General features: G+C 38.0%; 1 protein-coding gene across 4 annotated transcripts in view; it reads left to right on the top strand.

The window, feature by feature from the left end:
- The window catches only part of LOC135481870 (CUB domain-containing protein 2-like), a 179,022-nt gene extending 164,622 nt beyond the window's left edge, over window positions 1-14,400 (top strand). For all 4 annotated transcript variants that reach the window (XM_064761619.1, XM_064761620.1, XM_064761621.1 and 1 more), the window contains 6 exons: window positions 2,434-2,629; window positions 5,531-5,721; window positions 6,223-6,261; window positions 9,542-9,713; window positions 11,181-11,398; window positions 12,347-14,400. In XM_064761619.1, the coding sequence (XP_064617689.1) occupies window positions 2,434-2,629; window positions 5,531-5,721; window positions 6,223-6,261; window positions 9,542-9,713; window positions 11,181-11,398; window positions 12,347-12,468 (938 nt within the window). In that variant the 3' untranslated portion in view covers window positions 12,469-14,400. The remainder of the gene's footprint in view (window positions 1-2,433; window positions 2,630-5,530; window positions 5,722-6,222; window positions 6,262-9,541; window positions 9,714-11,180; window positions 11,399-12,346) is intronic.
- Window positions 14,401-19,240: the final 4,840 nt, after the last annotated feature.

Genomic DNA, 19,240 nt, shown 5'->3' with positions numbered 1-19,240 from the left:
ATGAAAGCTCAATTTTGAGCCCCTTTAATATTAAAGAGCACATTTGTCGTGCAGAGATGATCGACAAGAGCTAGTGGGTCAGATGGCAATCTGGTTTATTTTTGGGCTTTGGGTGTCGTTGAGCTCACCTACTTTGTCCAGTGTTCGAAAGGATTAAATCTGAACCTTTTCACCTACCCAGAATGCCCCAGTAGGGTGTTACTGCTCGGTTCACTCGGGGGTACCGGAGACAGACCTCTTGGCAAAACTTCTGGATACGTTGGAATCAATAGAAGCAATGCCCTTAAAAGGGGAGGATTCCCGACTCCTGCCCAACTCTTATCAGCTCAGGCAATCGATAAGAGGAAATGGTGCCCTCGATATTCGCAGCAGGACTTGATGATATATCGAGTGATTGCGAGAACAATGATGTCTCTTGATTGTATCCGCCACTTCTGTAGAATACGAAAAATTACTTAGCACCTCTTGAATAGAAACACGGCTTATCAGGCGTTTTAAGATTTCTGAGGATTAACCCTTTTGTCCGTGTACTGCTCAGCGGTACCCCTACCCCCAGAGAGCCTTACTTAATCAGCAGATTTGTCGGATGTCTGGAGATCAATGCCAGCAAAACCTGTAGATTAGTCTTTTTGTTTGCGACAGCCCTTGCTCCTGGTATTGGGTCTATTTTCGTACATTTGTTTGTCTGAAATACTTGTTTTCCAAGAACATGGTAAATCCTTCAGCGTGTTGACAGCATATATACAAAGCCCTGTCATGACGTAATCCAGTATGTAAATGTTAGTGCAGAGATGATTGATTTTCACGAAGTAAACGTAGATATGGATTTTGTGAGGGGGAAAAAAGTCATCCTTTTAGATAGAAACCTTTCAGAAAGATTGATATGTAAAAATGGCTGGAGTCAGATTGCCTTACTTATAGAATGTCGAGCAGGATTAACATGTTGTGGCGGTTATCATGGCTTTGTGTTTTGTGATGGATCGCTTCCTGTGAAATACCTAGCACAATTCATAATTGGACATTATTCATTCTAGGACCAAGTGACAAAGCAAGTCAACTATTTAATGAAAATATGATGTTTGTCTGAAGGTGACTGAAATTTAAAGAAAATATAACAAAGTCCCCCCCCCCCACCCCTCTTTCTTACACCACAGATATTTTCCCTGTTGCTGACACCTGAGAAGAAAAAAACTTTTTAAGTATAAATGTAGTATATAGGCTTTATGTGTAAACCTGACTGACTTGCTTTGGTGTGGGAAGGAATTATATGCATCCTCATGCAAGTGGATAACTTCATACTTTTCGTTAGGTGCCAACATTGTCAAATATGACAATCAACCAACTGACCGCAACTCTTTATGGATTGGTGCCAAGTGTCTTTGACCAGCATATGTATCAGTTAGCTGATGGGAATCTGGTATTGATAATGATAGCATAATACAGGGTTGTTTTGTCCATCTGAATCTGTTGTTCACAGTTCATGTGCCTAGAACATGCGAAGTACAACTGATAAGCCTTGTGTACTAAGATCGATATATTTCATCACACATACATGTTGGCGTTGTTATGTTCGTGTCATCTCAAGATTTTTTTATTTATCAGGCTTTAAATAGTAACACAGTACCAGTGTTCGTAATCTTTAGATATTATAAGAATATTGATTACGATTGAAATTATCGGGGCCCATCATCAGGATTATTGAATGTGTTCTGCATGTCCAGAAACAAGATTCTTTTGTGTAATTATATAAGGTCTGTGCCTATCTGTATGCTTTTGGTGTTAAAGGTAGTTGTACTAGATATTACCCCAATGAAAGAGATCTTTCATGGTACATGTATTTCTTATCATCACTCGAAAAATGGCAATCACAGCCTATAAATGCATCATTCTTATTAGTAAATCCAAAAGATTATTTATGTATGTATGTATGTATATACTCACTTTTATAATTTGAAATTTAATTGCCTATAGAGTAATAACTGTTTTTTGTTTTTACATGATCAAATGACATCGTCAGACATTTTGGTGTTAATGGAAACTGATCTTTATTGGAACTGGTGTTTATGGAAACTGATTTTTATGGCAGTTGACCTTTGTGGCAATAGGTCTTTATGAACACTTATCTTTGTGGCAATTATAAGTGTTTATGGAAACGGATCTTTGTGGCAATTACAAGTGTTTATGGAAACTGATCTTTGCGAAGAAACGTGTTTATGGAAAATGATCTCCATCGCAGCTGATGTTTATGGTTTTATGGCAACTGCTCTTTATGGGAGCTGGTATTGATGAAAACTGACTTTCAGCAGCTGATGCTGAGATTGTCACTTGGGGGCCCACAATGATTGACAAGTAGTATATAGATGTTGACCTTAATGTGATAAGATCTGTAAATAAAATACACATTCATTTATACTCTCTTTCTTGTCTTTGCAGCATTTAACTGTGACCAAGTTTTCAAAAGCAATGTGACGAAAAACGGAACTTTCAGCAGCCCAGACTTTCCCAATTCTTATCCGAAGGGAATTCAATGTCGCTTCACCTTTGTTGGGAGCAACCTTGAGAGAGTTCAGATAAAGTTCACCCACATGGATCTGTTTTATCCAGGAGGCAATCCCCTAGACCCTCATGAGTAAGTAAAGCAGGCCAGGTTTATTTTGCCCAATTTGCCAATATAAATGGGTGCATTTAGAAATGTACCTGCCTTTGGGTGGGTGTTTCAGCTTGTTATCTGTTTGGGTATAACATAATCTTGTCAACAAGATATGTCAAAAAATGATTATTGTATTTCAGCTAAAGTTTAGTTTTTAATGTGACACATTTTACTTGATTCTGATTGATTTGTCCACCTCATAGATGTAGAGCCACTTAAGAGTTTTTTTAGTGAAGTTTGAGCAATTTCTTATGAGGAAAACTTAATGGATGGCATCAAAAGTGCCATTTAAGGTGTCTGTGCTTCTAAAGATGCAGTTGTATATTAGGCCAAACTTAAGGTGAGACTCTTTGGTGTACACTTTCTCACAATTATTGTCATGGCTTTAGTAATACTTGAAGACCATTTCCTTGATTTTTTTTTTAAAAATTCTTACCAAAGTTTATAGATTAAGTATAATTTAAATATAATAAGCCTTGTAATGCTCTGAGAGAGAAAAATCACATTAATATAATAATATGATTTAAATATATAGTTAAGTATAATTTTTCTTATACAAGCAGCATATCAGCCTTGTGAACATGCGCTGTCATCAGGTCTAGTGATCTGGCTGAATGTCTATCTCACTCTATGTATATGGCTTTAACAACGGTAGTCATGAGTATTCTAGTGTATTATGGTAGTACAAAGCCTGTGGGGAAGCCGCTGAACCTTGCCTGGCACATGAAGAAATGTCTTTACATAAAACCTCAGTCGCACAGGCAGGAATCAGACATGTGACACATGTTAAAACACCCATATTCCAGAACATAAGTTGAATTTCTTCACTCGTTTATTAACGCACAAAAAGTGCATTGTCATGAATGTATGTGTGACACATTTGGATGTAGATAAAGACATCAACACCCATATTCCAGAACATAAGTTGAATTTCTTCTCTCGTTTATTAACGCACAAAAAAGTGCATTGTCATGAATGTATGTGTGACACATTTGGATGTAGATAAAGACAACAACACCCATATTCCAGAACATAAGTTGAATTTCGTCACTCGTTTATTAACGCAAAAAAAGTGCATTGTCATGCATGTATGTGTGACACATTTGGATGTAGATAAAGACATCAACACCCATATTTCAGAACATAAGTTGAATTTCTTCACTCGTTTAGTAACGCACAAAAAGTGCTTTGTCATGAATGTATGTGTGACACATTTGGATGTAGATAAAGACATCAACACCCATATTTCAGAACATAAGTTGAATTTCTTCACTCGTTTAGTAACGCACAAAAAGTGCATTGTCATGCATGTATGTGTGACACATTTGGATGTAGATAAAGACATCAACACCCATATTTCAGAACATAAGTTGAATTTCTTCACTCATTTAGTAACGCACAAAAAGTGCTTTGTCATGAATGTATGTGTGACACATTTGGATGTAGATAAAGACATCAACACCCATATTTCAGAACATAAGTTGAATTTCTTCACTCGTTTATTAACGCACAAAAAGTGCATTGTCATGAATGTATGTGTGACACATTTGGATGTAGATAAAGACATCAACACCCATATTCCAGAACATAAGTTGAATTTCTTCACTCGTTTATTAACGCACAAAAAAGTGCATTGTCATGAATGTATGTGTGACACATTTGGATGTAGATAAAGACATCAACACCCATATTCCAGAACATAAGTTGAATTTCTTCACTCGTTTAGTAACGCACAAAAAGTGCATTGTCATGAATGTATGTGTGACACATTTGGATGTAGATAAAGACATCAACACCCATATTTCAGAACATAAGTTGAATTTCTTCACTCGTTTATTAACGCACAAAAAGTGCATTGTCATGAATGTATGTGTGACACATTTGGATGTAGATAAAGACAACAACACCCATATTCCAGAACATAAGTTGAATTTCTTCACTCGTTTATTAACGCGCAAAAAAGTGCATTGTCATGAATGTATGTGTGACACATTTGGATGTAGATAAAGACATCAACACCCATATTTCAGAACATAAGTTGAATTTCTTCACTCGTTTATTAACGCACAAAAAGTGCTTTGTCATGAATGTATGTGTGGCACATTTGGATGTAGATAAAGACATCAACACCCATATTCCAGAACATAAGTTCACCTTCAAATTCTTCACTCGTTTATTACCTCACAGAAAAGTACAATGTCATGCATGTATGCGTGACACATTTAGATCTTGACATCAAGCTTTAGTATTATATAGGCCGCAGTCACAGAAATGAGCCTGTCATCAGGAGAAAGAAGAAAAGCTTTCATTATAGATATAATTGTTGATCAAGATGATGAAGCATGCCCAAATGGAAGTAAAGTCAGGTTTTTTCATGAAAATTAAATATTAGAATATCATGGTATATTTACAGTCTTCATCGATTTAAGAATTATGTTTCATAGCAGCTGATGAAGTGTTTTGGCATGTCAATCTGAATCAGCATATTGTGTGTTGCCTATTTTTGGTGGAAGCATCAGGCGGCATATCTCCGGCCAACCTAATGTAAAACGTGCCGTCTTCCAGACTGCCTGAATGCAGCCAGATTATTTGGGGATCCTTTAAGGGTTAGCAAAGCAGTTGTACAGCCGCCAGTCAGCGGGCAAAAAGTCTATATGGCATCAAGCAAGAGCCCTATGCAATGTCATGCCTCACATTCAAACTATAGAATTCCAGGCTAATGTAAGAGTTTTCTAATCTGTCTCGGAAACCCCATCTTTGTATCTTGTATAGACTCAGCTGCCTCCAAACACCATTGATTGATTATAGAAAAAAAAAACATCCGTCAGTTATTATCCTGTGGAATCGTGGACGACTGTTTTGTTTTTGTTTCACTTGCAGCTGCGAGGGATCAGACTCGGTGAGCGTTTACGTCATGACGCACGGCGAGTTAAGCGATCTTGGAAAGCACTGCGGGAAGAGAATCCCCAAAATGGTTATGTCACACCAACCCAAGTTGACAGTAGTCTTCACAAGCGTTCAGTCATCACCAAGTGTCACAGGATTTAAGGCCTCATTTCAATTCTTAACAAGTGAGTGTCGAAAGGTTACATCAATTTTTAATGACTTTGAAAGTGTGGCTTTATCCATATTCTTGCTGCCAACATAATTATGTGGACACTGAAACTGTAAACCAGGAAAAACTTCCTTCAAACTTTGTAATTTGATCACAAGTTCAAGTGGAAAATTTATTCATCAAACTGTGTGCTGTTGGACATGTGTATTTCTTTTTTTTTTCAAATATTGAGAATTGTATTATTAAGTGCATTCCTGTCATTTTGCAATATTTATAACCTGTGCTAGTGTTTTATAAGCCATTAGGTATGCTGCAATGTGTAATGCACTTGATGGCCCTGTTTTATGTGAATTTATTAAATAAAACTGTGGCCATTTCTTGACACTCTGCACAATTTGTCACACAGTGAATAATTTACAACCACATCTCTTGACTTAATTGAAGCCTTTTCCCAATAAAAAACTTTTAGAAATCGTATCAGTGTAATTTTACTGAATTTTTTGCCCTGGATTTGCAGATTTTGGGATAACAACTGGCAGGCAGGACAAGAGATATGGTAAGTAGCTAGCTATGGTAGCCATTTTTTCTGGGTTGTGACACAAAATTCCATTGCTTTTAGTCCACTGTATCAATCTGACCTGGATTCATCCCACCATAATGCTGGCCATTGTTGTATTCTTGAGTACTATATAAAATATCAATCAAATAATTAATAAATCATTCCTGCCTATGAGTTGACCTTGTCATTGTCTTCAGCTGAACAGCCTTCTACTTTGTTGTGGACGCTAATTAGTTCTGTAATACTGTGTGAAAATAACCCAGTGAATTGAATTTCCTCTTAAGATTTATTCGAGGATTGCATTTTTCCGTTCAGAATAAAATATTTTGAGTGTATCAATTTTGATTATACCATATTTGCCTTAAAACTTTACCTCCAAAAACTCATTTTAGAGACAAATCAGAAAATACTGCTGTTGGTTTCAAAACGGACATTTTCAGTGGGATATCATCCTGCCTATGCAGCTAACCTCAAAACACAATTCTAAGATACACACAATGCTTGGAATCTGGGAAAATGAGTGCATTAGCCATGGCCAAAACTTTAGGTCGTTCACAGTAAGTTACATAAATATTGTATACCTAATGACACTTTCATGGTGATTTTTTTTTCTAAATATGTAAGTTGTGCTGGATCCTAATAACTGAATGTCATCAGCTGTTGGGTAATATCTCTGTTCAGTCATTCACACTTCATTTTTCCCTCACACACTACTTAGTTTAAACCCACTGAAAACTGCTGTAAATGATTCTCTGGATAACGTTCCCATGGCTATGTAAAGGATAGAGAGGAAACTGCTGAGGTACTATTTGTTTGTGTGCCTTTTGAACTTCCGTGGTTTCTGTGTTATTATTAATTCCTGATATCAGACCCGTTTGATATTGTGTTACTCTGATATTTATAAGCCGTCATCTTGAGGAGATTGGTAGGGAATGAATGCCCCCTGGCTGCAGCTCACACTTTATTATGCATCTCCAGAGCATCTGGACTGCTGTGTGTCCACCATTGTACAAGCATTGGTCCTGATTCAACATGGCTTGCGTGGGAAAGAAGCAAATGAGCTTTTGTGTCATTTGTATTCTAGTTCCAACCTCCATGGACTTTAGTAGTGTATGTTATCTGATCTGTAGGCAAAAATGCGTATTACTTTCAGACTTCAAGCAAAGCTGCTAGGTGACCACTGTTAATTTCTGATTATAGATAGTACTTTACCATATATCAAACTGAATAGCTTTGACATGTTTTCAAGACATGGAAGCATCTTTCCTAAAAATATTTTCTCTCTCTTGTAAACTCCCTTATGAAATCTTCAATCTCATTTGCATCATACTTATTTATGTTAAACTGGACATGTTGAAATCAACTATGAACATACTTTGGATCACGTGGGACTGGATGATTTAATCGGGTTTGGTGTTGTATGAACTAGATTTGGGATTACATCTGATTGAACTGCGTGATCTGCAGTAGAGATGATAATATCAACAAAACTGATTAAATTTTTTTTCATGATGCAAGTTTTACTGCCTGAATGTATAAAGGCAAGTATACAGACAGAAGTCTCATGCTGTTCCTGCAATCACAACCACTGACTATGGAGCCACTTGCTGTGCTTGCAGTCATGAGAACAGACTGTGGAGCCACTTGCTGTTCCTACAATCATGACAACAGACTGTGGAGCCACTTGCTGTGGCTGCAATCATGGCAACAGGGGGTGGAGCCACTTGCTTTGCCTGCAATCATGACAACAGACTGTAGAGCCACTTGCTGTGCCTACAATCATGACAACAGACCATCGAGCCACTTGCTGTGCTTGCAGTCATGACAACAGACTGTGGAGCCACTTGCTGTTCCTACAATCATGACAACAGACTGTGGAGCCACTTGCTGTGGCTGCAATCATGACAACAGGGGGTGGAGCCACTTGCTGTGGCTGCAATCATGACAACAGGGGGTGGAGCCACTTGCTGTGCCTGCAATCATGACAACAGACTGTAGAGCAACTTGCTGTGGCTGCAATCATGACAGCACACTGTGGAGCCACTTGCTCTGCCTGTAATCATGATAGCAGACGTTGAAGTCACTTGTTATGCCTGCAATCATGATAACAGACTGTGGCGCCACTTGCTGTTCCTGCAAACATGACTAAAGACTGGGTCTTCTTGCTGTTCCTGCAATCATGACTGCAGATTGTGAAGCCACTTACTGCCCCTGCAGTCATGACTTCAGACTGTGAAGCATTCGGGCTAATATGACAACAGACTGAGGCCCCATGCTGTTCCTCCAATCATGACTACAATATAGCAATACTAGTCCGCCCCCAGGCAGTCGTGTAAAGGAAATGAAAACATGATGTATTGTCAGGAGAATTGAGAAAATCCGGTTGACTGTAGCTGGCAGAGCTTTTAGCATATCTGCTGGTGTGCTAGGAATTAAGCGAATTCTTCTTGTAACATATAGTAATGGCATGGATGTACATCGCAGCATCTGTGGAACTTGGATGAGAAGGATAATTTCTGTATTGTAATGCTCTGATAGAGAAAAATGGGAGACTATGAACAGGGGCTTTACATTTAAGAGCTACCAATTAAATTGAAAATTTTAAGCATTATTCCAGTTCCCAAGATATAATGATCAGAATGTAGGGAATCCACATTGATTTCTTTTAAATATTACATATAACAAGTACTTAATTCAGAGTTTTTGACTGGTTTCAGTGCTACAACATATTGAAAGGACAACATGCTTCATCCCCCCCAAATGCTCCAATGTTTCAGTGTATGTACTGAACACAGTTGCCTCCCCTGATTTGGTTTAAATCCTACGACTGAAGATTACACAGGCAGAGTCATATTCACTGTTTATGTAGTAAACTGCCATACATTTACTGTAGCATATCCTGAAGTGTAACTTGCACAAGCTGCCCAAACCTCCATCAACATGACCACAATTTCTTCGTCTGAGGTTATGTTGGAATTTATTTGTGTGTCTCAGACAAGACTAAAATCAGACTGGACATACATGTACTTTATCTAGGTGCAAAAAAAAAAAAACAGATCAAGGATTTATTTTTTTTTTCCTTAGCTATAATGGTAGTATTTCCCAGTCAGTGCATACTCTGACACTCTTCACCTGGGAATCAACTTTTCTTGAGCTGGTAATGTTTAACCATGCAGAAAGACGTATTCTGCCCGGATGCACATATGCAACCATAAACTTTCAAACTGTGATTGCATGGACTTCACCACAAACTCATAAGTTTCTGTTTTATTTGCAGAATGTGGGTTTAATTACTACAGTGCTGTTAACTCTGAAGGTGTTTTTACATCCCCTAACTACCCTGGATTTTACCCTCGCAACACAACATGTCATTATCGCTTCTATGGAAAGAAGGACGAAGAAGTGATCATAACATTTCAAGAATTTGATGTGGATGGTATTCCACCAAGGTGAACTAAAATTAGACTATTGTACTTCCTTGGTATTGCATGTTAAATAGCCTTTATTTATATAGGAGGGTATTGGGAGTTATGTTATGACATAGAGTAATGACAAAGGGATTGCTGCTTGAGTCTGTTAGCCTCAGTCAGTGAGATATTATATGTGATTATGCTTCCTCTGGGCTTAATGAGGAGAGCGGGCCAAGGCTATAATAGGCAGATTGAGGTGTGACTGTTTCCTCAATTATTCCGTAGGCCCTAAATGCAATATATGTACAATACACGATTTTTCTTCAGTGCAAAATTTTCTGAGGACGGAAATTTAAGAGCTAAATGTAGTGTACAGTTATACCAAACCTTGGCTAATTTATAATATTAGTACAGCTTTTGGTAAGAGCTTGCATCATTTCCGGTTGTGCGGGAATGAGGTTACGATTTTACATTTCCACTGACACTAATAAAGTTCAATGACAAACAGGAAAGCAAAACTCGGAAGTCAGGCATGGATCTAGGTCACCTATTTACTGGCTTGAATGAGTGAGAGTTAGGTGAATGATAGACCATAATACTCACCACATTTGCCTTACCTGGTAAGCAAATTGAAGATACATCGTGTCATGTTTATAGCTAGCCTGTATGCCAAGGCTAAAGTGCCGTGAACGTAATAAACGAAACTACACATACCAGCTGATCAAGATATGCGTAAGATATGATCAACATGGTGCCAACATCCATGCAGGGACACCCATCATGACCCAACATCCGATCAAGATGCGCGTAGAATGGGCAGATGATACATGTAGATTATATCGTTAGCAAAGGGCAGTACTGTAGTTCATGTAACTCAGGGTGGGGCTAGTGGTTTACACGCTGTCCATCAATCCTTGTGTCAATTCATCTGTCATGAAACAGTTCTCTGTGGTTTTTTTTTTTTTTTTCCATAGCGGTTTGTCGTGGCATTTGAATTGAAACTTTGTACTTGCATAGTTTCACCATGACAAGTTGCACATTACTTTGTTTAATCTGCTTCGTCCATTTCAATGGCCATTTTTGTTTTATTTCGGACTTCATCAGTTTTCTGGATGTTTTTTCTAAACAGTGGATTGTCTTGAATTGAAATTTGGTATATGTGGTTTCACCATAAATTGAATATTAAGTTTGAGCTTTGTGTTATTTTGTCCATTCTTGGCCAATTTACAGCTGTTTTTTTTTTTTTTTTGCCATGTTTTGACCAGGTGCTCTAAGCCATACATACTTGAATTATATGTAAAACTACATATGAGCTGACAGTGTTGTAGTTTTCACATAGCCTTTATTCTCAGGGCATAAGCTGATTGGGATTTGGCATTGCAAGACCAACGCTGCATAATACTTCCAAAATGCTTCAATATTTTGTTATTAGCAATGTCATTAAGGGATTATTTTCATAATTTTTTAACAATTGTTTAAAATTTATATATTTGTTTTTCTTTCCAGATGTCAAGCAGACACAGACAGTGACTTTTTAGAGTTTTCAAATTTTAACACCTTGACACCTGACAGAAAAATGCGGAGATACTGTGGCAGTTCTGTAGATAGATTATCCAAAAAGCAGATAAGCTCTGACGGGGAATTTTTCAGAGTCACTTTCCAGTCAAATGAAGTTTTTGATGGAACAGGGTTTAAAGCTACGTATCGGTTTATTACAACAAAAGGTAAATACCAGGTGTTATCATTTATTCCAAGTAGTTTCAGAAAGAGTTAAACTGTTTAACCTATTCATGCTATGTGAAGTTTGCTCATTAGACATTATGCTTGTTGAAGTAGGCAGCATCCCACCATGGAAATCGTAAAATAATTGTTATAGGCGTCCAAAATGGAAACCCATAGAACTGTCCAAGCTGTGGAAACTGCTCAAATAGTATTATCGTGGAAAACAAACAGTCCACTGCACTTCTTTGTTTTGTCATCAACACATCCAAGTAAAGTAGTGTCCCAAATACAAGGATTAGACAAACAATTATTGACAGGCCACCAAATGAAAACCAGACAGAAGCTCGTGTAACCCAACAACAAATGTCAATGTGACATGAAGAATAGTGACAAAAATAACTCACAGACAAAGCTAAATGTGATCTCTTAATAAGCAAATTGATACATGACTTGTATTGCTGGGATATTGTATCATTGAAATGCACATCAGACATATAGACATCTAGCTGTTATACTGGTGCATAGATCTGCCATTCGTGCAACACTTGATAAGTGTGCTCTGCTAAGCTGTTGTTTTTTATGTTAAATATATGCAGAAATAATGTTTAATTTCACTCTTATGTAGATATTATGTGTGCATGCACAGCCCTAAAAAGAGGCAGAGTGTGTGTAAATGACCACTCATGAGCTCCATTCTTTATATTTTGGCAAGAAGCTTTTAGCTATAACCAATGTCATGTAAATAACATGACAGTGGTTGTTCATATGTTTTTGCCTCATTTGTGCCTTTTAACCCATTTTAAATAAATTCTCTTTTTTTTTATTTTTCCAAGTGAACTTCAAGTCATGTGTATATTACACTTGTTCTTCCTTTCTATGTACAGGAATATTAAAGAACATCATGATTCATTTATTTACGTGTATATGTTGTTAAATTTTGTATTTTCCAGATAAACTCCCAGCTGACTTGCCAGCATCATCAAATCCCTCGAAAGTCTCTGGAGGTGCTCTGAGGTTATTACCTTCAAAGACTCTATTACTTCTGTGGATTTTACTCCTCAGGCAATTGTGATGTTATGAGGAAAACACTGGTGACATCATCAGTTCTTGTTGATCATGTGATATTATGGTGTCACCCTGGTAACCTCATTACCTGGACCATCTCTGCACTTTTATATGTATGTCTCATAGTCATCTGCTGTCCATCACTGTCACCAGTTCATCAACTTGAAGCAAACTGTTGTGGTATCATATCCATATGCACTCTGTGCTTTTACCAACCAATATCTTTAAAGTGTAAAGATATGTACATTGTTCACTTGTGAGCCCATGTTTATCTGACGTGAAAGTCAGACAGATTTCTTGTTCCATCTCCTCGTTATCATGGTGCTGCCACTTTCACTTTCAGTATCTTGTACAGGTCACAGCTGATTTAGACTCTCCACAAAATTTAATGGATATTGGAGGGAATTGTAAATCCATGCGCAGTTTGCTTACTGGTAATGTGTATTTATTCAAGCATCATTATATCTTGACATTAACAGATGTTAGATATGGGATAATTATAGTACAGATGTACATATTTGGGGAAGTCTGTGGACAGCTGTTCTTATTCCACATCATTTCATAAAAATACAAAAATATGTATTATCTGGACCATTAAGCATGAGGAAAGCACTGTTACCTAAACAAAGAAATTGTATTCACTTTATTACTGTTAAGTACCTTACTTAATAATTTTTCACTCGCATGATAGTTTTTATGGGTGCAGGAAACCAGAAAGCTGGAGGTAAACCTCAGACATTGGCAAGTTACTGATGGAGTTTCTCACATGATGATGAACAGACTTATACATCATATTGAAAGAAGACAACTGATCGTCAACAAACCAGTATGGGGCTGGGATTGACCAAGAAATTAAAGTAAAACTAAAACTATGTCTCCTAATAGGCTAATTAATTCATGTCAGCTGTTACAGATACATAGTGCTGCTAATACTTGGGATATTTTCAGCAAATAAATGGCCTGAGGTGAAGGGATTTATTAATTGATTTTAATAAGCCAAGAGCCTCTTATGCCATTGTGATTCCTGTGCTGGAATTTGACAGTTTCACTTGAAATGTGAAATGGGGAGTGGGTACCCACTCAGCATCAAAGGGAGATAATCAAGCTGACTCTAGCTCCAGGATCAAATCAGTTTATCAATTGCTGTTGAGTGTGATCTGAAATAATAAATCTGTTTATACTATGTATAAGAATGAATTATGTGTCATATATATGCACACATAGCTGCAATACTGGAAAGAAGGAGTATATTATATATGTATGCATAATTCCATTTATGCTGTCCATTACTTATGCTGTAATGACACCACGTGACAAACATTCATAGTTTGATTGATAGGGCCTACTTTAATTTTTGTTGAGACCTCCATTTGTCTCTCTTCCATTCACAAACACACAGAATACCAGTTATACCCAGACCAACAAAATTTTTCTACTGGTTTGCATGTTTTGATAGGAAAATGCTTTTACCACTGGACAAGGCAGTTCAAGCTGACCATTGCTTCTGAACTTATGCACCATTTTAGGTTGAAAACTCCAACAAAGGTGCCCTTTCATGAAAGCTTGTAATTTTCATGATGTTTTTTGTAAATGATTTCAAGGTTAAGGAACATCGTTTGCAAAAATATTGTGGAAGTAAACACCATATTTACAGAAAGTGATGAAGGGGTACCGAAAGCTGGAACATATGGTTGTGACTTTTAACCTTACAAGTTACACTGAAAGGTTTCTTTACATACATTTGGTTGATCAGCTTTTCCAGGGAAAACTTGGTGTGTGCCATAATATGTGTTGTTAGTTAATAAGTAGTTATTAAAGTGTAATTATGCGCGTATATCTTTGTCAGTTCGATGTTTGTTTTTTCTTGTGTTTGTTTTTGTTTTTATTAACTCAATGCATACATTAAAATAGTACTATAAAGGAGCACACCTTTTCACCATGCAGATATATATATATATATATATATATATATATATATATATATATATATATATATTTATATACTCATTTAAGCTGTATATTGAGTTGCTATATCCATCATCGTAAAATAAGATTTATGATCATTTAATGGACGTAAGGACTATTAAATCTGCTGCACCACTTGCCAAATGTCCTGTCCCGATGTAGATGGCGCCACCTATGTTTTTGTTTTTAAAATGTCACGCGATATTTTGACTGTGACCTGCTAAATATTTCATAACTAGCAGATTGACGCCATGTTTTCATTCCTATGTCACGTTCGGCTTTGGATTGATTTTTAAGTCATTCTCTTCATTTATTATATTTAAGCACTCTTGCCATATTCATTGATATATCATCATTGTGTTTTGTTCATGGTTAAATATGGTTATCACATGATTTTATTTGTCCTAGAGAATAATTACTCTATTTTATACCTGTTGAAACTCATTATGGGCAATGATATAGTCACTTAGATTCATGCGAGTATAAATTGTTTAATAAGGTTAATCGGGAGTTGAAACAATTTTGGGCATACAGGAGGGGAAAGGGAGTCAATCCTTCAGGCAATATGCAAGAAGCCTGGTAATCCATGGGATGGCTATCAGTAGAAAATATTAACTGTTTATTTTTAGCTTATTTTCCGTGCATTGCACGTGATAGCTGTAGAGTTGTTTACTTTGCTAATGTGCATTTTGTGAATTGAACTTACCTTGGTGTGTTGCCAATATATTACCAATTTCTAATGCTTTTCCCTGGTAATTAGTGCTTTGAGACAAGAACCTCTGTTCCAGTAGATGGACCATGGTATTTTGGTTTGCAAGAGTTGAACAACAAAGGGTGTTAATTATTTGTGTACATATTCATTATAAATAAAATAAGTAAATGTTGCTGACTGTGTGATTGAGACAGAGTAGAACTTCAGAGTGAAAAGTGGTATAAATATACCTTCTGAAAATCAGTGAATCTGTTTTCAGTTGTTTGAATCACATGGCTGAGAGAAATAAATAAATTTTGACGGTTGATTCATCCAGTACTCTTCTTCAGTTTCTTCAGCGTGCAGTATTTCCAAGTTTCTAAATTTGTATTTCTAAACACACACAACATAGCTGTCCTAGAACAGAAGAGTGGTTTCCATCCATGACATAACTGACTGTCCTAGAACAGGAGTGTGCTTTCAACCCCTGACAACAGACTGTCCTAAAGCGTTAGAGTGATTTCAATCCATGGCATAACTGATTGTCCTAGAACATTGGAATGATTTCCATTCTTAACATAAGTGACTGTGCTAGAACAGGAGATTGGTTTCCATCCATGACATAACTGACTGCCATAGAACATTAGAGTGATTTCCATCCCTGACATAACTGACTGTCCTAGGAGAATGGTTTCCATGAATAACATAACTGACTGTCCAAGCTCCAGGACTGGTTTACATTCATGACATAACTGACTAGAACAGGAGATTGGTTTCCATCCATGACATAACTGACTGTCCTAGAACAGAAGAGTGGTTTCCATCCCTGACATAACTGACTGTCCTAGAACAGGAGATTGGTTTCCATCCATGATATAACTGACTGTCCTAGAACAGAAGAGTGGTTTCCATCCCTGACATAACTGACTGTCCTAGCTCCAGGACTGGTTTACATCCCTGACATAACTGACTGTCCTAGAACAGGAGAATGGTTTCCTTCCATAACATAACTGACTGTCCTAGCTCCAGGACTGGTTTACATCCATGACATAACTGTCCTAGCCATAGGGCAGTCAGTGTGCTGCGACGGTCGATTGTTTTGGGAAATACGGGTATAAATCTACCCACCTGATTGGAGAGCCCGCCTCTTGAGATAGTGCAGGTCTCAATTCAGATCATGTGTAAGGCTTAATTGAAAACTTTGGCAATCTTGATTGGTTCTTCGGTTGGCGGAAAGGGATGTGTGGTTTCTGCGGCATGCTTGAAATAATGTTGGAAGTACATGCATACTACATGCATATCTCCCAGAAAAACGTTATCCCAAACTTAAAACTTAGGAAATAGCGAAACTTATCTCCAGCTGATTGTGTACTGCTGTCACTGCAACACGCATGCGAAGGAATGTAATTCTAATAGGTAACGGTCCCACAGCTAGAATGAAATAACTAGAGTTTGAATGTATATTGCGCCTTGTAAAATTCGGGATTCCCCAAGTCGTATTGCCCAGTCCATACTGTACATTGCCATCTTGCGAGCGCACATTGCGCAAATAAGAACACCTAGGCCAAGTTGTTTGCGCAGTTATAGGACTAGCAGAGTGTTAGTCCTGGAATTGTGTTACTAGTTGTGGGCTTTAACCATAATTGGGATATATTTTATTATTCATTTGATTTGTGTTACATGCGAATAATTCACTTGCACAGCGGCGCAAGTGGAGGAAACCGGGCAGAGCCCGGGGAAAACCCCACGACTATCCCGCAGGTTGTTGAAAGTCCTTCTTACGAAAACAGAATGGCCGCCCCATGTTAAAGCACTGGGGAAAAGATAACTTTTTGCCACTTCGCTGGCGATAAAGAAGGTCTGGTTGTACAAAACCACACCACGAAAGCTCTGCAGAAATACTCAGACTATCTGTAAAGCTGAAAATTATGTAAATCCAACTTACACATGAACGCTGACAGCAACTCAGAAATAAGCATTTTCCTACGCAATAACGCTGGGAGGACCGTTTTCTTCACCCACGCAGTTTGTGAACATGGGGTACTACGTCTGAAATTGCACTATAAAAACCCATAACCTGTATGTTTATGTATAGCATTCTTCTCAGTTACCAACTCTCTACACACGTAGGATATATATACGTGTCCGTAAGTGGGAAGGCCTGGCAGCAACCTGCGGGTGGTCGTGGGTTTTCCCCGGGCTCTGCCCGGTTTCCTCCCACAATATTGCTGGCGTCCGTCGCATAAATGAAATATTCTTGAGTACGGCGTAAAACACCAATCAAATAAATATATATATATATATATATATATATATATATATATATATATATATATATATATATATACATGTAGGCGTAACAGATCTTTAGTTTAATCCTGAATATATAAATTATTCGGCGTCCCTATCATTTTTGGTACGGTATTCTTATTATCACATATATTGTGGGGTTTCAGTTTCCTCAAAGGTTTTCGGGGGCCTCCGTGGCTCAGTGGATCAGCTAGCACAGCCTAATAACCCAGGAGTCTCTCACCAATGCGGTCGCTGTAAGTTCAAGTCCAGCTCATGCTGGCTTCCTCTCTGGTCGTACGTGGAAAGGTCTGCCAGCAACCTGTGGATGGTCGTGGGTTTCCCGGGGCTCTGCCCGGTTTCCTCCCACCATAATGCTGGCCGCCGTCGTATAAGTGAAATATTCTTGAGTACGGCGTAAGAACACCAATCAAATAAATAAATCAAATAAATCAATAAATGTTTCAGGTGAACTTGCAGAACGGATTCTGTGATTGTGAGTGCGTGGCAAACCTGGTAACCAGGGTCTGGTTTCATGAAGGTCACTTAGTAAACCCTTAACTACCATGACGACGTATGTTGTAGGGAAATGATGATAACACCCAAAATTAGGACACACAAAAACAAATGACTTTGAAACAAGCAAAAATCAGTTAAAATTCGAAATATGATTAAAAATTGTTCTGCAATTATGATAAAATATCTTTCAAATGGAAATATTGAAACTGAAATATAGTCGACTATTAGAAAAAACATGTTTGGGGCGTAGCCCCATTTATTTATTTGATTGGTGCTTTTCGCTGTACAGTGGGAAGAAAACGGACAGAGCCTGGAGAAGCCCGCGACCATCCACAGGTTGCTGACAGACGTTACCGTGTACTACAGGACAGGAAACCAGAATAAACGGTATTACTGAACTCCTTGCGACCGCATTCGGTAGAGGCTCCTGGGTCATTGTGCTGCACTATCAAGCGATCTGGGTCTATTCTGTTCACCAACCTCGCACGTGAAAGCATATACACATATACATTATACGTTAGGTGCCATTTATATGTAAGGTTGTTTGCTAAACGGATTGACGTCCTCTCCTTATCATCCATGAAGAGAAAGTCACTGGAGGAAAGAAGTGACTTACTTCGTCAACATAGCTGTTGTCTTGCCCGTGAGAAATTCTGAAATATACAGCATTAAAAGCGGATCAGATAAACAAATAAACAGTTGACAGAAAATTTGATCTGAACAAAAATATCTCACGACAGTTGTCATAAGCGAAAAAATATAAATTGTATTTGAACTGATTTGCATTACATCTTTCAGAAAAGAAACAGTGATGAGCGAGGCCAGAGTATGTTCTACTTTCATGACACTATTATGTACTTGGTCCAGGGAAACATCTGGTGCCGAATGTAAAGATACAGGTGTGTTCAGTAGCACGGCGTTGAGAAGGCTTGTTATGTTCTGCTTTATGGCACGGTCATATAAGGAGTTCAGTGTTACATCAGGTACGAAATATGATGATCCTCAGAAGCACAGCGGCTTGGTATGTTCGGCACGGTTATATACGGAGTTCAGGGCAACATCAGGTACGAAATATGATGATCCTCAGAAGCACAGCGGTGAGAAGGCTTGGTATGTTCTGCTTTGTGGCACGGTCATATAAGGAGTTCAGGGTTACATCAGGTACGAAATATGATGATCCTCAGAAGCACAGCGGCTTGGTATGTTCGGCACGGTTATATACGGAGTTCAGGGTAACATCAGGTACGAAATATGATGATCCTCAGAAGCAAAGCGGTGAGAAGGCTTGGTATGTTCTGCTTTGTGGCACGGTCAT

This window comes from Liolophura sinensis, chromosome 1, assembly GCF_032854445.1.
Source record: "Liolophura sinensis isolate JHLJ2023 chromosome 1, CUHK_Ljap_v2, whole genome shotgun sequence".
NCBI classification, from domain to species: Eukaryota; Metazoa; Mollusca; class Polyplacophora; order Chitonida; family Chitonidae; genus Liolophura; species Liolophura sinensis.
This window is presented reverse-complemented; position numbering and strand designations above follow the sequence as displayed.